The sequence below is a fragment of the Protopterus annectens genome, chromosome 5.part1, assembly GCF_019279795.1.
Source record: "Protopterus annectens isolate FY-2018-M chromosome 5.part1, PAN1.0, whole genome shotgun sequence".
Taxonomy (NCBI): domain Eukaryota; kingdom Metazoa; phylum Chordata; order Ceratodontiformes; family Protopteridae; genus Protopterus; species Protopterus annectens.
This window is the reverse complement of record NC_056736.1, coordinates 598,861,633-598,889,311: the sequence shown is the minus strand read 5'-3', so window position 1 is coordinate 598,889,311 and position 27,679 is coordinate 598,861,633. Positions and strand designations below refer to the sequence as shown.

The 27,679-nt window shown below is 39.7% G+C and overlaps 1 protein-coding gene across 1 annotated transcript in view; it reads right to left on the bottom strand.

The window, feature by feature from the left end:
• LOC122803554 (E3 ubiquitin-protein ligase TRIM62-like) overlaps positions 1–27,679 on the bottom strand; it is a 563,070-nt gene that overhangs the window by 379,630 nt on the left and 155,761 nt on the right. The window contains exon 2 of the mRNA XM_044073213.1: positions 19,175–19,270. Within this exon, the coding sequence (XP_043929148.1) occupies positions 19,175–19,270 (96 nt within the window). The remainder of the gene's footprint in view (positions 1–19,174; positions 19,271–27,679) is intronic.

The window sequence follows — 27,679 nt, the reverse complement described above, 5'->3', positions numbered from 1 at the left end:
CTTAACATACAAGGCCATGTCAAACCCAGAGCTATTGGACATGCTACACTTAAAGAAATTCCAATCCTTCAGAGCCACACACTCCAGGGATCTAAACCTTGTCATCACAATAAACAAAACATGCTGGAGGGATAGGTTCCTGACCCAGAGACTTCCCAGACTCTGGAATAGATTGCCCATACATGTCAAGCAGAGTGTCTCTTTGGCCCCCTTCAAAAGGAACCTTGATGATTGGATGGGAGAAAGGAAATTCACCCCAGGGATCACGTCAGTTGCCCTGCTAGACAGGCGTCCAGGGAAGTAAATAGTGTGGGAAGAAATAGCCAGGGAATTGTTATGGCTAGGCTTGTATAGGCCCTAGGGCCAATAGCCTAGTACCAACCTATGAACCTATGAACCTAAATTCTGATGCAAGAATTTCATTCTCCCCAGTTTCTGGTATAAGCCAGGTCTCAATTATTACAACTATGTGTGGTGTGTAGAGAGAAAGTGTAGTGTGGAGGTCTTGGATTTTATTTGTGATGCTTCTGATGTTTATGTTTAACAGGAGTGGGTTGGTTGTTTTCTGGAATGGTTCATTAAATTAAATGAGTGTTTGGTTAGTATTTGGTGGTGTATATTGGTAAGTGAATTTGTTGGTCCAGGGTTTGGATGAATTGAGGGTTATTTTTGCTACTATGTTGGTTATGTATTTTAACAGCTTAGTTAAGTTCTTATGATAGTTCATGGATAGTCTGGTAGCATGTTGTTGAGGGAGCAGAGTGTATAAGGTTTGTCTCTTTTAATTTCTCGAAATCTTTTGGGTTTCTAATACCATGACAGGAATGGACCCCATACTTAAGTCAAAGTACGATTAAAGTCCATAAATTAGTATTGTTTCAATCTTTGATGTCAGCCTGAAGTGCTCTTTGCAGCACCTGCAATGTGCCCAGTAATGATTCCTTCTGCAATTCATGCAGAGTTACATGTATCATTAACATACCTAAATATGACTGTAGATTATTTTTTATAAAACCCATTGATCCTACACTATTGGAATTGTTTGGGTATCTTTCTTCTACATTGCTCTCATTTATGCCTGCAAATCCTGATATTATATAACTTTGTGTCTCTCTGTACACAAGACACTGTAGTCACTGGGTCAGGCAATTTCAATGATCAAGGCTAGTTTTGTCTTCTTTTCATGAACCACTATATCCGGTTCTCTAGCATCTGTCTTTTGAACTGTTGGTAATGGGTGATCCCATGTGATATAAACTTCATCATTTTCTATGAAGCTTTGTGGCTCATGTTTCCAGTGTTTTTCAGCCACTTTAGTGCCATAATGTTTGCACAATCCCCTGTGCAACAGTCTTGCCACATTTTTATGCCTTTCAGTATACAGTCCTTCTGCCATTACTATGTCACAACCAGGAACAAGGTGTGCAACTGTTTCCAGTTCTGATTTACAAAACCTACATTTGTCTGTTTCTCCCACATGTTCAATGGACTTCTAAACCAACATGTAGATAGCCCACTATTTTGTGCCACCAATATTAACCTTTCATCCATTGGTTTGAATTTGCATCTCCTTAACTATTCTTGCTTCATTTCTATTCAACATGAGCTTCTTCCAGACGTTTTCTATACTTGCAACTATATTTATGCATTTTTGACATTTCTTGCCTTCTCAATTGGTGCTTCACCTTATATTCTTTCTTTTGTTTTTTTGGCACATTCAGCTGTTGCCTGATTTTTAACTACTTGTGGTTTGATTTCCATTCCTGCTTGATGACAATATGCTTCTGCTAGCCTAAGCAGGGAAGTCATCTTAGATTTATTCTCCTCATGTTTCAAAACTTTCACTAAATTTGGGTCTTGTGAGGTCAGCAGATATGTGTGGAGTCCCACAATTGCAAATCTATAAATGCAATGAATTTCAAGGAGGTCCATCCTTTTTTCGGAACAGGGAACATATAATCTTGGCATGCACTGATTTTTATAAATCATTTGGTGAGCATGATGCATCCTACTTGTTTTCCTATCTAATCTATCCAATACGTTTTGGGCCAGTCAATCACCCCAAAGTTGTACGTTAGGACAGGAAGAGCAAATTGGTTTATAGCTTGGATTTTGTTCCTAGATGTCAACGATGTTTTCAGGATTAAAAATTAATTTAAGTCTTCTAAAGTATTCTTTAATAAGTTTTATTCACATTTGTTCCTTTTATTGTTGATCGTTCATCAGTTCCCAAATATTTATGCACTCCCTCTTGCTCACATTCTTTTATATCACATTCTTATCCCAAACTGATGTTTTCTTGGTGCTAAAGTTTTCCTGCTTTAAAGGTTGCCTTTGCACATTTATCAAGACCAAATGACATTCTTATATCATCTGAAATAGTTTTGACAACTTGCAGTTGTGCTTTAAGTTCCTCATCTGACTTTTTGGATTTTATTGACCTTTCTGCAGTCAATTTCTTTCATTGATCTTAATATGTCTGTCTATCTCTAGTAAGCTAAGAACTCTGCTCTTGGCTTGTTTTCTTCTAAACTGAGGGCACACTTTTTGTTTTCCATTTCCTGTGGGCATTCTATATACAGTCCTATTGCATCTTGCTGTGGCACATTCTCTTCAATTTCATCCTGTGCCATCCATTGCTCTGTCATATGGGAACTCACTAGCCTATCACTTCTTAACATTAACTCTATCGGAGTTTCCAACATTTCTTATTGCTTCCCTTGGTGTCCAGCTTCAAGTGGACATTTATACTGTTTTTCTGTAGAAGGCTCCAAAATATCTTCATATGGCACCTGACCAATTGCTTCCTGTTACACTGGTTTCCCCTTAATTTGGAGGTCAAATGCTCTATCCTGTTGTGGTGCTTTCTGAATTAGATTTTCTACATTGAATTCTTTAATTTGGAGGTGCTCCATAACCTTAGTTTTTATTCTTTAACTTCTCGATTACTGATCTCTTTTTCTACTTTTCCTCTTAGTCTTCTTATTTTTTGTATTGGAAAGTTCCCCATGTCCGGATTTCTTTCCTATATTTCTCTTCAAATATCTTTGGTGCTGCTCTTTTTGTATTAGTTAGTTTTGCTTTCTCCTTTGCATAAATATTACACAATATTAAATCTCTTTTTCTTTCCTATGTCCATTTTTCTTGTTCTGATGTCTCCTGATCTTCCTGTTTCTCCTTACTTAGGGGACTCGTTCCATCATGCTGTGATGTAACCTGTGTTAGACCATCTACATCAAATCCTTCACTTCGAGGGCACTCCATAACTTCAACTTCTGTTTTTTTTTAACTTCTACTTTACTAATCTTCTTTTCTACGTTCCATCTTTGTAATATTATTTTCTTTATTGTGAAATTTTCCATGTCTGGATGCTTTTGCCTGTATTTCTCTTCGAATATCTTTGGGGCTGCCTTCTTTATGTTAGTTAATTTGGCTTTCGCCTTTGCATAAATATTGCACCATATCAAATCTCTCTTTCTTTCCCATGTCCATATTTCTTTTTTATACTTTTCAAAAATATCTAAACTTTGTTGTTTATATTTTCACACTTCCTCAGATGCTTCTTTTTCCAAACAGATCAAAGTTTCTTGGTCTATATACAGTTTTTCACAGATTTGTTGTATTAATGACCACAAATTTTTATTTGATCCTTCTGGCAGTTTCTCTTGTGGAAGTATTTCCTCTAATTTCTCTCTTAATCTTTTTGTATATCTTGTGGCTGGAAATTCTGGGCTTTTTACATACTAGTAACAATACATCATTTCTTTCTTATCCTCGGTATCCACTCTATCATCTTTATAGCTCTTCTTTGGCCTATCAGTTTTTGTGATTTTTGTGGATTGCTACTTCCTTCTACAACGGGGGTGGGGGGGCATGCTCCCACTGGGCCTGGCCCCATTGTAGGAATGTTTCTATATTTTGAGGATTCTACACTGCCATTTTTCTAGTCCTGCATCAGTGCACCTACCAGGATTTGGCACTTTTTTATCCTGGATCTTGTGCATCCAACTATCTTTTTAATATTTTACCTACTTCTGCCCATGATATATGCTATATAAATACAGTCTATATATCACTGTCGTCCTGGTGATGCTTTCATGCTACTTAGAATAGGAGGATAGCTCAATGTGGATTCCAAAAAAACTGAGTGAGGAAATAGTTGTGGGTTCCTATTACGTTATCGAAAGATAATGTAATCGAACGCTCAGAACTTCAAAACGACTGCATTTTGAAGATCACATTGTGGGATTGCAGTACAGTGAAGACTGGGATATTTGCCCTTCCTCACTGTAGTGCAATCTCGGAGTTGGAATATATATTTAATGGGGAGTGTGGGGGGCACAGCCCCGCACAATAAAAGTTTCGATATGCGGCCGTTTCGATGTTTTGAGCATTCGATTACGTTATCTTTCGATAATGTAATATGAACCCATAGTTGGGCTATACAGGACTCTGGGCCATATCTAGTTAGAAGTGTTGTTTTTTATTAAATGGAGGTTCTCAATTTATACTTTTTGAGGGACTGCAGATGTTAAAAGATGGGATCATTGCTGTTTTCTTTAATATACAAGTTATAGTGAATTTGTACTAGGGTCATGGTTTCCATCTTTGTTTGGTGCATATATGTGGTCTGATTACTGCTGAATGCCTGAGATTTATGATTTAAGACTGTATTCTAGGAAGAATATCAGGAAAGGCGATCTGTGAAAACTATTAGTGGGAACATTTTTTTCAGTTAGAGACAATTCACTTTTAAGGAAAGATTTTTTGAAGTTGATTACATGTTACTCTGAATGTTAATTGATGTTGAGGGGATGTACTGAAAATGAAGTCATGTTAGGATAGTGTTAATTTGGGCATATAGGAGGTAGTGGATGAGGAAATAAATAATATAAAAGAAATAGTGCATGCTATTAGTATGTGGGGAAGAGCAGAGCTGTAAGTATGAAGCATAGCCAGCCTTAGTAAGGCAGACAAGAGCAGGAATTTCACAAGACCATCATAACCAAAAGCAATCATTAAGGGGACCATTCAACATTACCAGTATGACAGCTGAAATGTCTAGGATATCATGCAGCACTACTGCCATTGTGAGATGTATTTTAAGATGATGGTGGCTTTACCACAGAAATCTTCTACTGTTCAGCTTTCACACATACAGAGAATGCAACCCATGGTTGTAAGCCAAACAGTTGCCAAGTGTGAATTATTTTTGCAATTGTGTCTCTTCAATATTGCAACAGCACTAGACAGAAATGAAATATCAATAAAACATTGTGAAAAAGGAGGAGTGGAGGAGTGGAGGCAGCAATAAGGACAAGCGTCCATCTAGGGAACTTAGTGCCTACTCTTCCTAGCAGCAAAAGTGGGGGGTGGTCCACACCTGCTAGTGCAAGGTATTGCCACATTGGAAATTGAGGTAAGATTGGAAAGCAATGCTAAATTCTATCCCTTTGTAGTTTTGTTCTTATGCAAGTTTTACAAGACATGGGATGCAATTAATAAATCTCAGCCAGGACAAATTATAACGAGACAGATCCAACTGTTAATCAGAATATTGACTATTGATAACTGGGAAAATTGGGGTATGAATGGCAAGGCTTAAAAAGGCCTTAGGGCCATGAGCCAAGTAACTTCCTATGATCCTATGATCCTATGTTCCTATGATGCTAAGATCCTATGGTCCTTTGTTCCTATGATCCTATGATCCTATGGTCCTATGATCCTAAGATCCTATGATCCTTTGTTCCCATGATCCTATGCTCCTATGGTCCTATGTTCCTATTCTAAAGGTACTGTGCTCAAATGAGTGGCTATGGACAAGCAAAGAGGATGCTTTACGAGGACAGCCTGAATAAATGTTCGTGCCTGTATTCCATCTCAGCTGCAACTATATAAAAACTATAGTGTTTCAGGAAACCTCTAACAATGATAACTCGTTGACAGTACCACTGCAACAACAAATGCATCTCTACAGAATAACTCTCTAAATAAAATCAAGTGGGGCATTCTGCTTGGTGAATTTAGCAACCCAAAAATATGTAATGATATTGTTTTGTCCATCAATTAAATCACTGCTTCAAAACATATGTATTGCTTAAGGGACTCTGTCTGTTCATAATCTTTCCCTCCTGGAGATGCTGGTGGGCCTTGAAAAAGTGGTCTGTCGGTTGAAATGGAAAGTGCATTTCATAAAACCTGTTAGAGAATATTCTAATTCAAGTATCAGGAATGTATTACGTCATATGCAGGATGGTTAACTTTAATTGTAAGTCTTACTTTAAATAAAGAAGCTGTTAAATGTGTTTTCACAATTCTATACAAATGAAATTCAGTTATTAAAAAGGTTTTAGAAGGCTGCAATTCAGTGTGCAGTAATGTGAGTAAGAAGTTCTGAAATAAATGACACAAGAGCCTTGCAAATTTAAATCTTAAGAGTTTCTTGATATATATATATATATATATATATATATATATATATATATATATGTAAATAAACATTTTATACTAGTGAACTGGTTAAGTGGGCTACTCTGTAGACTATTTTCTGCCATAACATGCGCCACAAGGGTAATGCTAAATGCAGCATATTCATACAATTTACTGTGACAAACGAACCATCATACATATTTCGTGAGGGAGGAGGAAACTAAATTATATGTTGCAACCTATGCAGACAAGTGAAGAAAAGGTAACCCCCCCAGGCAGGCAATCACCTGATGTCAGGCTTGAACTTTAGACCTCTGAGGCAGAGATATTACCACTGAGACACTATTGTACAGATTGTGGATGCCTTGATTCTGACCTATTAGAGCAGTATACCACATTATTATAGTTTGTTTTAGATAAAACTGGGTACTGGGATTATTTCTTTAAAATAAAGATAGAATTTAGTTTTATCGAACCAGATTGCAACAGTTTTTTTATGCAGTATCCAAAATACTTATAAGTATGAATTACTTTCCCCATGACTAATAATATTTGATAAAATCTTCCATGGACCGCCCTCTAATCTAAAATATAACACAGGTGATATTTGAATAGAAGACAAGGTGTACATGGTATTGTAGTTTTTGTGGACAAAATGACCTTGCAATACATGTTCTTTATATTAAGGGAGGTAAAGTAAACCAACCCATGGCACTATCACATTTAGTGGCTAAGAAAGTTTATTAAAGAAATGTCTGCACTGAGTGAAGCTAAAACTCTAAACATATATTATTAGTTAAATCCATCAGTCAGGATGGTCATGTCTACTGGCAAGTTTGACTGTTTGAAATCAGGCATATATTTCCTAACTTGCTTACTAGTTTACCTCAGATCTCCTCAAATTCAAACTTGACCTATGGATGGGAAATTGGAAATTCATCCTGGGTCTGGCCTCCATGTCTCTGATAGTTTGGGAATTACTGTCTGCTTCCATCTAACATACCTCCCACAAACTCTCTAGAAACTTCATAACTAACATACTCCTTCATAATAAACACTAACATAGGGTCACAATTGGGTTGGGTTGCATGGCTAGGCTTATAAAGGCCCTGGTGGTCATTAGCATGATATATACATATGAACCTACTCATTCTATCCTCACAAAAAAGCTTTCAACATACATAGTAGGACATGGAAAATTCCTAAAGCTAATACACTAAGGACAGAGCTCTTAGTCAAGCTTGACTATACCCACAAGCAGCATGCAAGCTTATTCTTTTTTGGGAAATTCCCCAATAGTTCACAGTGAAATCACTGCATGCTACTTCCTTCTCATGACCTGTGATGATATTCATACTGACTAGAGGAATTTTGACCAGGGCACAGGTAAATTCTCTGACTTTTTTCCAATAAGTGCCATGGAACCATTTACAGCCACCTGAGTTACCACCAGTTCAGGGAGATTGGACCTTGGTTTAATGTCTTATCCAAACTCTTAACTACATCACATCTGGAGGGAGAATTCAGAGAAAATATCACTGTAACACCACAAACACAAACATACACTCATATACATATTCAGTCTAACACAAGGATAGATAGACAAACAGAGAGGGAGAGAGAAATACACACACACACAACTCCCTACATTCCCATTGATATCCAAGTACAAATACACACACACATGGCCACATACTCACACCCCCCACACACAAATGCACATTTCCTGCTGCTGTTGTAGACAGCAGTTGGTGTACATCATGAATCCGCTGCTTTCAGTCTTCATTGCCTGCACAAAATATGGTGGTAGAGCTTGTCTTGGAATCTCTCTACAGTGTAACTACCGTCATAGTGCATGGTTCTAGGGAAGACCTCATGGCCAATTTACATTAGCTTTTTACCTGAACTGAAGCATTTCCATGTTGCTATATCCAGCATGGCTGCTGTAGTGTTACATGACAGAACTATAGTGCCTCTGCAGTGCTGCAGAGGTCTTTGAATCAGTCCCTCATACTCTGTCCAATTTTTTGATAATTTTCAACTCCATTCTTTTGCCTGTTTCACCCTGAACTTCCCCAAGTACTGCTGTTCCTGCCTTATTCCTTAGCCACCCTACTCCTCCATAGTGCCATATATCTCAAAGCATTCCCACTATGACATCATCTACCCCCCCCCCCCCACCATCCTACTGAAGAATTACTTACAGGAGTGAGCCAAAGTGGACTAACAGATCTTCTGCTGCATGAAGTCCACCTATTGTTGTCCATCTGTAAGAGAATTAAGAACCAGGAGTTTCGTCAGCCTTCCACTAAAACTTTTCTGCTTACTCGTCATTGACATGAAAGTGAGACTAGGAGGATTATGGATGCTCATTTCTTTCACAGACGCTGCAAAGGAAGTATCATTGCCAGCTTCTGTCTATTTAAGAAAACTTCACAGTTTGTAGATTAGTACTGAGCTAACTGCCCAGGTGAGGTCATTATAAGCCTTGCTAATTACTCCATGTGAAGATCAAGCATTGCACCTTGTATCTATAATGTAGACACCTTAACCATTATGCTAGCCATATGTTTGTTAGTGTTTTTCCTCCACCAACTCTCCTGTAATGGTACTGCCCAAACAGCCATCTTCACACATAAATCCCTTGTTTCTGTCACAATCTCATATAATATTGCTGGTAACACTTTGTATTTCAAGTTTTTATCCAAAATTTGGGATTCCATTCTAAACAATATAAGACAGTTTTCTAATTTAGACTCCTTTAAAAGAAAATTAAGCGTATACTTCAAAGATACAAGGCTTTGCTCCTGTTCTGCTACTCCTGGATAACCTTATGAGTATGTAACCTTCCATCCTTTCCATCTCTCTCCCTCTCTTTCTCTCTCTGTCTCTCTCTGTCTCTCTCTGTCTCTCTCTCTCTCTCTCTCTCTCTCTCTCTCTCTCTCTCTCTCTCACTGTCTCTCTGTCTCTCTCTCTCTCTCTCTCTCTCTCTCTCTCGCTCTCTCTCTGTTTCTCTCTCTCTCTCTCTGTCTCTCTCTGTCTCTCTGTCTCTCTCTCTCATTCCTTTTTCTTACTTTCCCTACCTCTATTTTCTTTTCCCCTCCTTATTCTCTACAATTTTCATCTCTTTCCAGGGGCATCTCATGCTATAGGGCTGCAGGACTGCAGCTCCCCCCACCTGTAGAAGAAGAAAATCCCCCCACCTGTAGAAAAGAAAGAAGAAAATTTAAAAAAAATCGCGAGTCCCGGAACTCCACACATGCGTGCTTGGAGTTCCTGGTACTCACAGAACCCCAGACTGCTGTGTTAGGCAGTCTGGATACAGGAGAAAGGCATCTCTGCCCTGCGGCCCCAGAGGTCTGTGTGGTGATGTCCGCACAGAAGAGAAGGAAACTGGATAGCGACGTCTGCAGGTTGGAGCCTCCAGCCTATTCCCGCAGAGCCAGCCAAACCAGAAACAAGCCATTAGCTTGCATGGGCAGGCTGAGACTACAGAGGAACTTGCTTTCACCGGGAATGAGGAGCTTGCTTTCACCTTTCAGGGGGAACGACTGGATTATTAGTGTGGAACGGAAGACTGGATCACTTACTGGGGAGCTTAAGAAAGACTGGATCAGGTAGTGGTGTGTGTGTGTGTGTAAGTAAAATGCCCCAGTTGCTATATACTGGTGGCTAGAGAGAACACATGGTGGTGGGTAGAGAATACTCAGGCTTGAAACCTGTACCTTGGGTGCAGGTGGCAAGGGACTGAATTCCCTACTCATCACCATTTGTAAAAAAAAAAAATTTGCAGATGTTTGTGTCATATTTGTTCTGTTCCTCATATAATCTGTGGTTTCTGTGTGTTTGTTTTTCCTTGCAAAGTTGGTAGTGCTGTGGTGCACTGGTAGCATTGTTGCCTGACAGCTACAGGTTCTCTGGTTTGATTCTGGGCTGGGGTGTCTTTGGTGTGAAGTCTGCATGTTCTCCCATCTTACAAAGACCATGTGTGTGAAGTATTTCTCCCTGCTCTGCTAAAAATTGACTTTTGTTCCAAGTCAGACTTTTCTGGTTAACAAATGTTAAATAAGAATAACAGGCATTTGAATTTCAGACTTCATATTCTTCAGAAAGTACATGGTAACACAAAACCTTTTATTCTAGCAATTTTCTAAGTTTATAACATGGATATTTTAAATTTGTCCCTATTTTTGGGACTGTATTCCCCCATTATTGGCTTTGCCCAGATTTTTTGTGCTAAGGTTGAGAGCTATGGTGAGAACTGAGTTCACTGAATATGTTTGGGGGCTGTATTCCCCCATTATTGGCTTTGTTCAGGTGTTTTGTACTAAGAGGTTGACAGCTATGGTGAGAACTGAATTCACTAAATGGTAGCCATTTAAGTTTCAGTCTTCCTCTATTTCACAAAACAGATGATTTGGCATAGTTGTATGTTGCTCTGACTGTTTTGCACAGGGTCCCCTGGGATCAAGACTTGGCAGTGAAATGTATGGTGGTAACACAGCATTTTATTCTAGCAACTTTCCAACATTATACGAGCAATGTTTAAAATGTGTCCCTGGTTTTTGGGCTTTTGTCCCCCCCCCTATAAATGTTGGCTTTTTCCAGATTTCTTGTGCTGCAAAGTTCAGAGATACAGCTGAGTGTCGAGTAGATTTTACAAGGAGCTGAGAGCTGCAGGGGAACAAAAGTTTAGTGCTGCTTATGCTAAGTAGGTAGATGCATTGCTGATACTGTACTGTGTTGCAAAGGGGGTGGATGCTGCAGTCCTTTTTGGCGAAGATACCTAGTAACTATGAACCTGTTATCAGTTTGCCATCCATTCCCTGTTGCAATATTACTAGCTTATCATTTTTTTAATGCAACATAATCAATTTATTCCTCAAGGGCAACAGGCACTTTATTTGTTGAAACAATGACATATAAAGTTGTTTGCTAGCAGCAACCTCTTCATTAGTTACAGATTTCTTTAATGTGGAATTATTTAGATGACTTTTACTTCTTCAGAGATTTTGCACATTTACTGATATTGGTGGACTGCAGAAGTTTGAGTAGACTTTTTATGATGGAAATGTTCTGAATTGGACAGTATTGTCATTAATGGTGCATGCATTTTGTTTAATTGTTTACTGGAAAAATGTTCAAAACAATAAATTAAAAATGCCCTCTAACAACTGTACTGTATTGTACAAGGAATATAATTTAATACAGTCAGGAAGGTGTATCAAAGAGCACTTGTATGTTTCGTGTTCAAGGGGCCTATGATTTGAAAACAGCCCAAACTTAATCTTTATCTGCCACTGGCAAAATGTATTTTCTTTGAATGTGGGTTTCAATGCTGTTTCAATGAAGGTGAGTTTCAAGGGCAGAGAAGTTTTAATGCTAAGTCTGTTTTCATTGTGAGACTGCATTGCTTTGTTTAGCAGATATCTATTATTTGTGCTGTAAAATGCAAAATAAAACTTTCAAATGAAATCCAAATCATTGCAGAAGTAAAGCAGTATGCACATTACAGTGTTTATGGTAAATGGGGCGAAATAACCAAGGAATGGGACATTGGAATGGTTGTAGGGGGAGTCTCCATTCGACCATGATTTTGTGAGGGGGAACAGCAGCAAACTCAAAGATGGCCCCAGCAGAACTATGCCTCTCAACTGTCCAGATTTTTGCAGAATGAATAGATTTTTGTTTCTTATTTTTGGTTTGTTCCTCATAACATTTGTGGTTTTCTGGCAAATCATTTAGGAATGAAGTCACTAAATAATGACAGACATTGAGTTTCAGACGTCATAATCTTCAGAAAAATGCATGCTAAGGCAAGACCTGTTATTCTGTTAACTGTCTTAAGTTTATATAAGAGCAATTTTTAGTACTGTTTGTATGTTCCCACAATATATTTGGCCTTGTCCAGATTTCCTGCATTAAGAGGTTGAGAGGTATGTGCAAATAAATCGTTTTATAGAATTAGGAATATCCAAACCTCTCAATTGTCCCCAATTTTATCTCAAAATGTTGCTCTCCCCCTAATAATTCCTCTGCAAAATGGCACTTTTGGAAGAAAATGTGGAGGGTTTACAATTATAAATAGCTACAATTATTACTTTTATTTCAGAAATGCATGTAGATGCTCTTATTTTGTCAGCTGCTCAAGTTAACAGTACTAATATTAAAAAGGTGTCCCTTCTTTGACAGGTTCCCAGCTGTATTGCGTGGCAGTTTTATATTTTTGCATCACATTTTTGGTCTGTTTTTCATAAAATTGTGGTTTTCTGGCAAATTAGTGGCAAATCATTAAAGATTGAAGTTAGAAAATAATAGCAGACATTTGAGTTTCAGATTTCATACCCTTCAGAAAATTCATACCAATGCAAGACCTACTACTTTCTAAGTTTATAAGAGCAATATTTAAAAATTGTCCTTATTTTTGGGCCTGTGTCCCACTTCTATGTATGGCTTTGTCCAGATTTTTTGCTCTGAGGTTGTGAGGTATGAGTGTCAGAGCCATCACTGTCAGCCAGAAACATTTCAAATTGTGACATACTTGTTGCACCCCACTCCACATTGTAGTGGCTCTGGATGTGTCCAAGCAAGGCAAGGAGCAGTTATGCAGTGTAAGTGTGCAGAGTATTCTCTCATCCAAGGTAGACCACAAGTATGACCGTGGATTTTCATCTGTCCTTGATTTTGCAGAATGTTCTGGTTTTCTGTCATATTTTTATAGTTGATTTGTGCTTCTTATTATTCAGAAAATGCATGCTGTTGCAGTGCCCTGTTGCTCTGTGTTTAAGTAGCAATGCTTTAATGACCATCAGGTAAGCTTGTCGGAGATTGTAAGATGCAAGTAAGCTTTACTAAGCATACTGTTAAAGAATTACTAGCATTGAAATCCTTTTCGTTGTTGCCATGCAGAGAAGATTTACATAACTAGATAACGTATAAGCCTTAGGTATTGACATGCATATGACAGTATTTGTAATAAAGGACAGGATTACAGTATTTTCCGAAGCTCATTACATTTGTTAGAGACTTGCAGTCATCTTTACAGGCTTTACCCGTAAACTAAACAGAATGCCAATCTATCATGTGTGTTCCATAACTTGTGCAGTAATCCTTTAAGCAGTTTATCTTGAGCTTGTTTCTTGTTTGCTGTTCATTTTTTACATTGATCATGTCTTTCCCATAAAACAAGTAGATAGCTGTTGTCAGGCAGCAGGTCTTTTTTGGATAACAAACGTTTTTACAAGTTGGGGTATCACACAGAGATTGCTACTTTCAGCATGTTACTTGGTAATTTTATAAAGCTGAATATAAATTATAATTAGAACTACAGTGCAAGGAAAAGTGGTTTGAGCTGAGTGCTGCTTGTTTTTTTATATTTGATTTTGATTGGCATTCCAGTAATGTATTTAAAAAGTAATTTATTTTTTCATGCATCACAACCTTTGTGTTTCCATCTAGATATTAAGTAAGTTGTCATGTAGCCAATGCATTGAAATATTTTTTCTTCTACACTTCATTTTGTCTTGATTGGACTTTTGTAATGATGGTTTGGCACCCAGGACAGCATATTTAATTAAAGTTACAGTTGTTGTGGTTTTGAGCATAGCCCCCTCCCCTTTCTAGTTGGCCACACCCCTTCCCACTGGCCCCACCCATTTATCCGTCTCCTGCAGCCCGCCTTTAATTTGAAGTCACCAGCCGCCACTGTCTCTTTACCTGTTTACATCTTTATTATTCTTCATGTTTACCTCTTCTTTCTTCTTGGTCCTTTAACCGTATTATTTATATGTTTTCTAATTATCTTCTTCAGCTATCACAATTTTTCTAGTGCTGCTAAACGAATTTAATGCTTTACTCTTACCATACACCCATATGTGTACACCACTATGCACAAGTTATTGCCTTTTTATTATCATTATTTTTTTCTGTTATGGAGCTTTTTCCTCCCCTAGAATCACTTACTGCCCTGTCGGGCCTTAACTATTAAACTTCATTGTGACAACTTTCTGCCACTAATGAACAACACTGCCACTGAACTGACAAGCGTAACACTTCAGAAAAGTAAGGCAGAAAGTGAAGGCCCAACAACTACTGAAAACAAAATATTTAACTGTTCAAAACAATTGTATTAGTTTAGTTCTCTATCTCTGAAGAGAAGCTAAAATATATATAAAACAACATGTATGAATTTGCACAGTCCAGGGTCATTTACTGCTACAGCTTCTACAGACTACAATGTCACAGAGTCTTTGTATTTAAACAATGAACTTCTGTTTCTGCAATGAGGAACACACACTACAATTTTATCAATATGGTAGGTCTCAATAACTAACTTGCAAAGGACCACGACCTAGTTTAATGGAACAGGAAACATGGATCATGATGTGTCAGTACTGTACACAGCATCAATATATATGGTAAATGTGTTTTCCTTTAAGTGGGTGCATGGTTAATAAAAATATGTAAGCATGCCCACGCTCTGTAGACAGCATTGCAATTTGTTTGGCTTTGTTTCGCAGCCTTAATGCAAGAGGCTAACAGTTCTCTTGGAAGCAGTAGCTTTCGGGCACTCACATCTGGAGAAAAAAATTAAGATGCTAAATTCAGCTGAGAATGTTACTAGTCTGAAACATGAACCTAAAATGCAACTATGATTTAAATTAACTATTTACTCATGCATGGTAATCATTACTTTTGGAAATCCACAAAAATCACAAAGACTAACAATACCATATGCTATACCTTATCAACAAGCATTATGCTTGTGGACTATAATGCTCAGTGCTGTACAACGTATTGCCACTAACAATCATCTAACAGTTGTGAAGACCCTGTATACATTACCAGATCACTGGCTGGTGACCTTCTTTGCTTACCCCAGTCATTTTGTTCCATTTCCTTTAGATTTCACATTACCTCTGCAGATTCTCAGTTTTGCTGCTACTGTATAAGTAGACCTGTGAAGAAATCTCTGTCATTATTTTATTATTTTTCCCATTTCTTCAAATGTTCTCTGAAGTATTTGAATAATATATGTTGGTAATCTTCCTCACTCCAGCCATCTTGAGCCATCTTAACCAACAAGACAAGCTCTGCTGTACTTTTCTTGAATCAAAGTTGGCCCCTTTTCCTGGCATACTTCCTCACTTTTCATTCTCCCAGGTACCATCTCAGTCTCAGTCTCATACTGCACTCTGTCTTAATTTGCATCCACTGCATACAATTCCTGATTCTCCCAATAGAGCACTCATTTGTTCTTCACTCTTTTCACAACATGAGTAAATAGCTCTTCCACTGTCTTCATTTCTATATCTTTCCCATTTTGTTTCCTAACAGATTAGGAAAAAATAATCCCTTGCAAGATGGCATAACATGGAAATAACAGACCACTCAGGGGCATTGTAATGCTTGACCCTGCAGGCAAAGGTCATCTTCACCTTGGAAGGTTTGTCATTCCTTTAATGCCGATACTGGAATGCGCTACTGTGATTAACATATGTCCTCTTTGTTTTTGTTGACCTTTATGTATTATTTTCTGATTTATTTTTGTAGGACATTTATAAATTTCTTTTTTTTTTTCGGAAAATGAAGGCCTTTTTATTGAGCTGTACAAGTTTGTTTGTGACTTTCGGCTTTTCCCAGTTAGGGGTCGCCACAGCGGAACTCCGGCCCGCTAATGACTGGCAGTTGATTTTTATGTACCGGCTTGCCAGGCCTGACGCACAACCTTCAATGAAGGTACACCCATTCATGCATGTCTCCACGCAGACGCTCTAGCTGAGAATCGAACTGGTGAGCGTCTTACTGTGAGGCGACAATGCTACCGCAGCACCACCACCGCGGGTATTGAGCTGTACAAGTACTTTACATAAATGTTATTTTCCTGGCTGTATACTGCAACAGCAGAACCACACACACACACACACACACACACACACACATATATAACACATGTAATGCATACACCACAAGTACACATAAGCTGTTATTAGACTTGATCTTTATTCTGCTATAATATCTTTTCTCAATTTTAACTACTATCAAATATAATTTAGGAGCAGGTTGTTTCTGTAATTGCATTTAATTTTACTTTATATGTTTGCATATTTTCAAGTCTTAGATGTACAGATGTATTTTAAATATTTTCTCTCTTTTACAACTGTATTTAAATATAATGCTACTCTACTTTTCATGACACCTAGCAATTGTGAACCATCTGCCTGCTAAAGATGTGCTTTTACTGGACATCAACTAGAAACCCAAATTATGACCAAAGCTGTAACTCAACATTTCCTCATTAAATGCAGATTATGGTGGCTACCATCAACAACAAACTGTAATTTCCTTCAAGGATCTCCTTTTTTACCCAACCAATGTTCCACTCACCTAACTCTGATCCTTGTATAAACAACAGCAGTGAATACAGCCTCTAAGTTTCACGTGGTCTGCTACAATTAAATTTAACCTTCTACACAACAGAGATATAATTGTGACAAAGAGGACCCAACATATGAATGAGGCTTTGGTTCAGCTCTTCTTTTACCTCTATTTTGCATCTTGTCTAAACCCTAAGCACTCTGTGGGCTTCTGCTTGTATGATCTTAACACAGTGCAAAGTTCTTTAGCATGGAAATACGTTCACATATTTTTCAAACATCTCATATACATTGGGCTGGGAGAGGCTTGTCATTAGTTTTATGTGGAGAATGTTTACTCATCCCTGTTTAACTTAAAAAAGCACTTGGGTATAGAGTTAAGAAATATATTTTGCAGGGGGCAACCCCTTCTACCCCTCACACTCCATGCTAATTATATATACTAACTCCCAAAAGTGTACAATGTCAGGGAAAGGGCATATTTCCTTACCCCAAGAATTGTGCGATCATGCTCAACTGTTGACCATCTGTGAAGTTAACTACATTTTGTCGACTAAACAGATGTTGACCAACAATAGAGTCATTATGTATATATATATATATATATATATATATATATATATATATATATATATATATATATATATACACACACACATATATATGGGTCCATGTCAGATGGACGAAAGCTCAGTTAACCGACGACCACATCAATGATATGACTTCGCCGACAGAACAGATCCCTGATAATGGTAAGTCAATGTATTACGGAACAGAATACATTCCCGCTTCCATAATGCACTCGAAAACCACATTAAAACATGTATAGCAGGGGGCAAGCCCCCCTGCACCCCCCACCCCCCCTACTTAAATATACCAACTCTGAGATCGCACTACAGTGAAGGAATGGGACTAACTCCCAGTCTGCACTACTCACCATTGTCAGGGATTCGTTCTGTCGGCGAAGTCATATCGTTGATGTGGTCATCGGTTAACTGAGCTTTCGTCCATCTGACATGGACCCATACACACACACACACACATATATATATATATATATATATATATATATATATATATATATGTGTGTGTGTGTGTGCGTGTGCATTTGTGTGTGTGTGTGTGTGTGTGTGTGTGTGTGTGTGTGTGTGTGTGTGTGTGTGTGTGTGTATCCCTCTCTCTCTCTCACTCTCTCTCTCTCTATATATATATATATATATATATATATATATATATATATATATATATATATATATATATATATATATATATATATATATATATCAATACGGGTTCACTACTAAATAAATTCCACAATCCCGAGACTCTGAATACTGATGATCAGAATCTCAAGATTGCGGAATATCGAAAACAGTGAATGGAGATTGCCGTACAGTGCGGAATGGGAACTTTGCCATTCACTCCACTGTACTGCAATCCTACAGTTGGTATATTTAAGTTGCAGGGGGTGTGCGGGGTGCAGGGAGGCTTGCCCCCCTACATAAACGTTAGTATAGTTGGCTTTGTGTTTTACAGTTTTTTTTTAATTCGAGATTCTGCAATCTCGAGATTCTGGTCGTCTGTTTTCAGAGTCTCGGGATTGTGGAATTTCGATCTTTAGTAGTGAACCCATAAATACATATACATAAATCTGTTGGGTGTATGTCATTTCACTGAATAATAAATGGTAGTACACAACTGACTAAAAACTCATTGGATTTCAATCTCATTTCACAGAATTACAGTTGATAGAAAACTGAAATAATTTTATACAGTATGTGAAGTTTTTTCTACTTATAGGAGCTGTTAAGCAAGTGAGTTTACAAGACTGTTTGTGGACTTGTAATAGCCTATATCATGTTGTACTGCCAGATGTATAGAATTTTGTGCTTGTATGGCCATCTGGATTCACTAATGGGGGGGGCAAGGATCCCCACATGCAGCTGCTGGTGGGTTGCCTCCTGCAAAAACACAAGTTTTCATGGTATAGTTATATAGAATGCATTTGGTGAACTGCATTTCAACCCAATTAAATTTTATTCAGATGAGTTTACAATGAAATGTGTTCACTGAGATCTTATTACGTGAAATGTTATGCACCCCATACCTTCATATGTGAGTGCGCGCACGCACACACACACACACACACACACACACACACACACACACACACACACACACACATGCAAAAACAGACAGATAGATAGATGTGCACTTCATAAGTTGGCGCATAGAACTTGGCTGGTGTGTAGACTGACATTAACATGTTGAATTCAATATGATAGATGGATGTAAAGTTGATACAATAAGCCATTCCTGTTTTTCCAGTTTCATATATTTAAAAGAATTTGGGTCGAAAGTATTCTTACTAGCATTTGTGAGTTCACTGCTCTGACATGTTTAATTCTGTCTTCTGCTTTATTCTTCTTTCTGTTGAGTTCTCTTAATCTTTCTGTCAAAGACGTCTGCAACAACAAGTAATTATGCAACATTAATTGATACTTGGTATGCAAAACATTCAATTACAATACTTGCAACAGCCATACTTACTAATTAATATAACAGATTATGTCTTGTCTAAATGTACAGTTGAAACTGAAGCATGAAATAAGCAAATCAAATGTATTTTATTAACTTAAAGCCTCGCTATCATTAGATTAAATGAAGTGCATGCATTCTTTGTATTGAATAAAATACCAGTTTTTGCTGCTTTCAACATTATTTAATAGCTCTTTCTTTTTATATCATCAGTAACAGTCTTTACAGGAGAAATATTTTTTGTCATAAAAATAATGACCATCCTTCTCAGTGCTTCTAACAATATACCACACAAGACAATGAATGTACGTATGAAATGACTTCAACTATAATTACTACAAATCATAATTCTTACTTAAAGAAATCATGTATTTGAGTGTTCTTTTCTGATGTGGTGCATTGCTATAGTTTGTTACTGAATTCTGAAATTTAAAAATGAAAAAAAAAACAAATCAGTATATCATGCTACTATTATTGCACAAAAAGATGTTTCTTTGTCTTTTTTAACCATTTTCCATTACATTTTACATGGGTTTTGGAAACCCTAGATAGTAAATAAATAACAAATATACAGTTGCAGTGTTTAGTGGTGTCCCCAGTATTAAGGAAGAAGTTACAACAGTCACTGAAAGATATTTAACAAAACTGGGCTTGTAATAATGTACCATTAGCACAACTTTCTGCTGTGAATGGAGAGACCGATTAATGCAAGTCACAGCACTCACTGCATGGTGATGAAATAGACCCACCAGCAAGCAACATAGCTGAGGGCTCCATTGTGCAAAGTGAGGGATATTCAGCTCACTGCCACCCCAGTGTATCTTATTGACTAAAAGAAATGATTTATTTTTAGTTAAAGTTAATGTCATTTGTAAAGACATTCCTGGGGATTCATAAAGAATCTCACCTCTCTTGTAAGGACTGCAGTAAAAAGGCCCCGTTTGCATGATTATAGGTTCATAGGTTCATACTAGGCTATCTGCCCTAGGGCATTTGTAAGCCTAGCCAGAGTGTGTTTGGCTTTAGCCACCCATTTAAATGAATTTTACTATGCCCTTTTTTGAGGTTCAGTTTACTGTGCCTCTGTCTAACAGTGACACAGAAGTGATACCCGGGGTAAACCTACGATCTCCCATCCACTCATCAAGATTCCTCTTGAAGAGAGTCAGTGAGGGACTCTGCCTAACCTGGACTGGGATTTTATTCCAGAGTGAAGGGAGCCTCTGGGTTATGAATCTGTCCCTCCAGCATGTCCTATTTATTTCTGTGCTGAGGTTCAAGTCCCTCGAGTGCGTAGCTCGATGGGATTTGGATTTTCTGAGGTGCAGCATGTCCATTAATTCCGGGTTTGACATGGCTTTATACATCAGGCACAGATCGCCTCTAAGCAGGTGTTATGCAACCGAGTAGAGCTGGAGTTTCTTTAACTGGGCAGCATATGGCATCTGTTTGAGACCTTTGATCCTCTTGGTGAGGTACTTTTGGGGTCTTTCTAGTTGCTGCAGGTGTCTGGTAAGGTACATCCCAAAAGGGGCATTGTACTCAATTATGGGCCTGATGAGAGATGAGTAAAGAGGCACAATGACCTCCCCTGATCTAGATGTGAATCCCTTCATGATTAGGTGGGCTATATAGAATGTTTTTCTGACCACTTTGGCCATGTGGTTGTAAATGAGAGATTGCTATCAACTTGAGTCCCCAGGTCCCTAATTACTTCTTCCATACTTAATGGATTACCACCTATGTGGTAATTTGTGGGCACTTTGTTTTTGCCAAAGGGGATGAATATACACTTTTTGGCGTTTAGCTTGAGGCCATGGCTCTGGCACCAGTTGTCTGTTTCTATGAGACCCTTTTGGAGGATGCTTGTGTCAGCTGGAGAGTTGATTATGGCACCCAGTTTGCAGTCATCTGCGAACTTGGTCAGCCACAGTCCTTCCATGTTGGCCTGTACCTCCGAGAAATATATACCGAACAAGAGAGGTCCCAGGACTGAGCCTTGTGGGATGCCACTTGTAACTGGTTTGGAGTCTGACATGGCTCCAGCAATTCTAACCATGTGGGTTCTGTCCTTGAGCCAGTTTGCAACCCATCTAGTGACATAGGGGTTTATATTTAAGCTGGATAGCTTATCTATGATGCCCGAGTGGGGTATTGTATCGAAGGCTTTTGCGAGGTCCAGGTAGGCTGTGTGGACCACCTTCCCCTCATCAATGGCCTTGGTGACTGTTTCAAAGAAATCAACCAGGTTTAAGAGGCAGGATCTGCCCTTAACAAAGCCGAACTGGTAGGATCCAGTGTCTGTAGGTTCCCAATATCTTTATTTATGAGTTCCATGATGATCCTTTCCATAGCTTTGCAGACCAAGCTAGTCAGGCTTATGGGGCGATAGTTTCCAGGATCCGTTGAGGCCCCACCTTTGTGGAGAGGGACCACTGTTGCTGTACACCACTCTTTGGGTACATATCCTGTAGTAAGGCTGAGATTGAACAGTAGCTTTATGTTTGGGTTCAGCTCATCTTGGAGTTCATGTAGGACGCAGCCCGGGACACCGTCTGGTCCCATTGATGCTGTGTTTTTTGCTTTGGAGAGGGCGGTTCTTACCTGAGCATCTGAGATGTCAGGGGGGCAGCACTCTGCTGGAATAGATATTTGCTCTTTTGGTGGGGGGGGGGTTTGCACTGAACCTGTCGGCCAGGATGTTGGCAATGTCTGTGGGTTCAGTGTATTTTTTGTCATTTTGGACTAATTCTGAGCATATCTGGAAATTCCCACCCAGGTTCCTAACATAACTAAAGAAAGCTTTGTGATTATATTTAGTGTCCTGTGCAATTTGTCTCTCGAAGCTGGCCTTAGATGATTTTATGAGTGCCCGTAGTTTTTTGCTAATACTGATTAGATGCCTTCCCTTTTTGGGATTTTGCTCTATCATGTAGTAACTTCCTTCTTCTATTGTATAGTTTGTTTATGGCTGGGGTCCACCAGACAGGACGCCTGCCTGTGGGGGATTGGGTCTTAGTTTTATTTGGGATTGCATGATCCATGCATTCCTGAAGGTGTTCATAGAATGCATTTACAAAGGATTCTGCGGTCTGGGCCATATTTTCCACAGGCCCGGGGGCTTTGAAGGATTCCACCTCGGTTTTGAGTAGTGTGAAGTTTGCTTTAGAGAAGTTTTTCACTGTGGTTTTCTGGGCAGGGGGTGGGGTCGGGATGTGGATATCCAGTGAGATTAATTCATGGTCTGATCTTACCAGTGAGGGATACACTTCTGGTCTGGAGCATAGAGTCCCCATGTTGGTGATGATCAGGTCCAGTATGTTTTCCCCTCTTGTGGGAGTGGTCACAAGTTGTTCCATAGCGTTTGAATTTATAAATTCTAGGAACCTTTGGGCTAGGGTGTTGGAGCTAGAGTAATGCTCCCAGTCTATGTTTGGGTAGTTGAAGTCGCCCAATATAATGGTGTTTGGAGAGACCTTCATATTTTCCAGTGTTCTCAGGAAAGCCTAGTGGAGTTCCTGGGTTTGGGAGGGTGGTCTGTAGCAGGCTATAAACTGGAAGGCAGTTTTACCCACTGTTAGTTGCACATGGATAGTCTCCGATGCTTCGTGCTGGGCCACCAACCTGGAGGTGTGGGTATCTTTGATGAATATTGATACTCCCCCTCCTTTTGTGGTTCGGTCCAAGTTTTGGGGCCGAAAAGCATGGTATGAGGTATAACCTGGTAGTGCTGGGGTGCTCTCATGAGCGTTGAACCAGGTTTCTGTTACTGCATAGATGTCGATGTTCTCCATGTTAAGGAGGGTTTCGAGTGCATGCATCTTGAGGTTTAGACTTCTGGCGTTGAGTAGCATTACTCTTAGTTTCTTATCCCTTGTGATACCTATGGAGGTGGGTTTGTCTTTTGAGCCTTGCCTAAAAAAGGCACTATGGGGGTGGCAAGAGCCTTTGCCAATATCCAAAAGCCCAGGGGTAACAGGTGCAAGCCGTCCCTAGTGAAGCAGTGTGGCTTGTCAAGCATGTCATCCCAGGCTGACAGGCATTGGATCCCCTTTGAATGACACCAATACTTAAGCCAATTGTTGAAATTGATCATCTTGTCTTCATATTGTGGCACCTTTCTTGGTGAGGGTAAGATGCTACTCAAGGTCAGGGTCATACCGGCTTGGGCTACATGCTCAGAGAGCTCCTCTATGTCTCTTTTCATGTAGTCCAGGGAGGTACGTCTCAGGTCATTCACACCAGCATGGACAATGACTGAGTCATATTTGTACCTGCCTTGGAGTGACCTGAGTGCTTGTGTTATGTGGCGGATCCTAGTGCCCGACAGGCAGCTCACCATGACCTTCTCCTTGTTCAGCCTGGTGAGCAGGACGTCAGTGTACCTGACGATAGAATCACCTATTACAAGTGTATCAGGTGTGTTGTTTAGCCTTAAGGGCTGTGACTGTTCGGCACACTGGCTTTGTGAACTATGTGTTGCATGTGTTTTGTTTTGGGGTAGCAGTTGCTTGGGTGTCTGCTTTGGAGGTTTCTGCTGCTTAGGCAGATTTTTATTTAGAGCCTCCGAGTATGTTTTTGTGTGTTTATGTGTTTGGTTTGCTGTCGTGGTAGGTCTATGTGAGACTGGAATTGTAGTGATTGTGGATACCTTCTCCTCCTGACTGTTTACGCCAGTACTGCATTGAGAGAGCTTAGCCTCCAGTTTGGCTATATGGTTGCATCTCTCACATATGTCGGAACTTGTTGGGAGGAGGAGATGGTTGTCTGTGTACATGAGGCAGTTGTAACATTGCCTCAAGATTCCCAGATTCACCAGCTGGACCAGAGTGGAGACTGCCAACTGACCTTTGGACATGCTAGAGTAGTATTGGGGATTCCTTTATAATTTTAAAAAAGGGCCAATGGGGAACAAGGTACTCAAGGGGAGTTTGTGAGGGTGTAGTGCTTTCAATTTTTTAGTGCTGACTTGCTTTAGTGAGCAAGTGCTAGGCTTTAGATTAGGAATAGGGTGTTTCTTTTGAGAGCTACAGCAGTTCTAAGGGAAAAAGTGAAGAGCAGACTTTGTGGAGCCGAGAATTTTAGCGGCACTGCCCGATGCTGAGCTATAAAGCGGCTTTTATACAGGGGGACTTGAAAGAGCTAGAAATTGGCCCAAAACGGCCAATAGACTACCAGATTCTTGTGCTGGGAACACTCCTCCAGGGAAAGATAGGCTGCTCTAAGCTCATCACTCCCACTGGTGAACAAAGAAGCCTCCTTCTATCCAAGAAAGGAAATGGGCAACACAGGAACTTTCCAAAAGTCCAGAATACAGCAAAGCCTGTATTTGGACTACTCTAGGTCAGGAAAGGCGGAAAACAAGGATCATTTTTTTTTTTTCTTTTTTTGAAAATAAACAGTAGGAAAATGCAATAAATATGTGACACAGGCTAGTGCACTTGAGTGTGTAGCCTGAACAGGTAAATGCAATAAACAGGACAAACTTTAAAAGTGCAGGTGCAAAAACAACTTTAAACAGTTTAAAACAGTTAAAGAAGCAGAAATACTTGCTATTTAGCTAGATCGGACAGTCGCCCAGGTAGTAGCAGGAAAAAAACACTTTTACCAGGTATGATGCAGAGATTTTCAGTTGAAAGGCACATTTGCTGCAATTAGGAAAGACCTCATTATGGGTTAATGTATGCACCTCTGAATTGCTGTTAACTACCTCGAGTGCAGGTGATAGTTACACTCGAGTTAAAGTAGTTAAAGTGGGCAGCTGCATCGTGTTACTATGGGCACACCTCCCCCCTCAATCACTCTCCCACACATACACTCACAAACCCACACAACCACACGTACATGCACTTCACATTTCCTATACTTGTCTGTGTGATCAGAACATACATGATGTCTCATTTTTTCCCTGCCCTGGTATTTCATGCATGATTACAGTTAAACCTTAATGCCAGACATTCAAGTTTCAAACTTTAAATCCTTCAGTAAATGCAGGCTAGTGCAAAATCTGTTATGCTATGTTTGTTTGGGGAATAATTAAAATTCCTCCATGATCCACCAAGAAATCAAATGTAAAAGAAAATAAAACTTTTAACTACTATTATGTTAGGAATTTGTCCAGGCATCTTGTATTATGAGGTAGAGAGTTATGCCTAATGGTCTCTCTTCCTCTCCCTCATAAGTTAGGAACTGTTGAAGGCAGTACAGAATGCCTGAGATCCTCAAAAAATGTTAAAACAAAATCACCTGCTGCACTTATGAGTTAAGGCTGGAGTCTCTTTTGTCAAGGATACAGGATTGAAATTCTTTTGTACATAACTTTTTTTTTTAATTTTTTACTCATATCATTTTAACTGTCCAGTGGTGGTGCAGCACATTACCCCCCTCTGTAGGAGGTGGGAGTCACAGGGATGAGATCCCTTTTAGTACCCTTTAAGGCATGCTACTTACCCCCGGTATCTAGTTGTCCCTCACACCATATTATGCTTTTACTTTAATAGCACTGAGTACTCCCCGTGTCTGAAGTTCCCCTGACCCACACTGTGTTTAAGTGCCTTTTAAGTATGTTTTCTAGAATAATCCCTGCTGTTCATTTGTTAAGAAATGTAGCAAAGACTTAGTCTGGTGGCTAGTGGTTCCCCCAATCCTTGTTTTTTTAAGTGGCATTTAGGCATGATTTTAATGCAGTATTCCTGCTGGCTAGTGTTTTTGCCACTCAGTGTTGTAGGTTCTGTTTATTATTCTAGGGGTTTATGGAAGTAAGACAGCCAACCCAGCCCCCCCCCCACACACACATACATAGACATCACACACACACACACACACACACACACACACACACACACACACACACACACACACACATAAACTCATACATACACACACATGCAGCCCCCCACACACACAGACACACTCATACATACATTCAGACATGCCACCCCTCCCACACATGTACTCATGCATACATTCACACATGCAGCCCCTCATACACACACACACACACACACACACACACACACACACACACACACACACACACACACACATGCACACACCCATATAGACTCATACATACACACATGCAGCCCCTCCCACACACACAGACACACACATACATTCAGGCATGCAGCCCCTCCCACATGTACTCATACATACATTCACACATGCAGCCCCTCACACACACACACACACACACACACACACACACACACACACACACACACACACACACACACACACACTCATACATGCACTCACACATGCAGCCCTTCACATAGACATGCACAAACACTCATACATACACTCACACCTGCAGCCCTTTACATAGACACATACACACACACACACACACACACACACACACATATAGACTCATACATACACACATGCAGCCCCCCACACACACACATACATACACTCACACACATGCACGCACACACATATAGACTCATACATACACACATGCAGCCCCCTCCACACACACACACACACACACACACGCACACACACACACACACACACACACACACACACACACACACACACACACACACACACACACACACTCATACATGCACTCACACATGCAGCCCTTCACATAGACACGCACAAACACTCATAAATACACTCACACATAGACACACACACACACACACACACACACACACACACACACACACACACACACACACACACACACACACACATGCAGCCCTTCACACCTTCACATAGACACACACACACACACACACACACACACACACACACACACACACACACACACACACACACACACACACACACACACTCATACATACAGTCACACATGCAGCCTCTCACATACACACATGAACACACCCCTAATGCTGCTTAGCCACTAAACACCCAAGCACTTACCTCTAACCATGATGGTTGAATATAGCCTTTTGACCACGTTCACTACCTCCAGGGGCCAGAAGTTGCCATGCCAATATTATGTAGCAAAGTGATTCTCTGAATCACTTGGATGCCTAGATTTTATTTATTTATTTTTATTTATCATTTGTTGACCGGGAAAGTCCGACTAGGTTCCACAGAGCCTGTTTTCAGCGGAGGCCCGGGGAGAAATGCTCCAGATGCATGTCTTTGGAATGCCCTACTGGAGGCAGTTCCAATGGGACAGCACAGAGCTAATTAACATATGCCTCTCCCCTGGAGTGCCTCATTAGCATGTAGCATAACGGCAGAAACACAGAGCTAATTAGCATATGCCTCTCCCCTGGAGTGCCTCATTAGCATGTAGCACAATGGCAGAAACAACCCACCATGGTGCCGCACATCTTTCTGCAGAAACACCG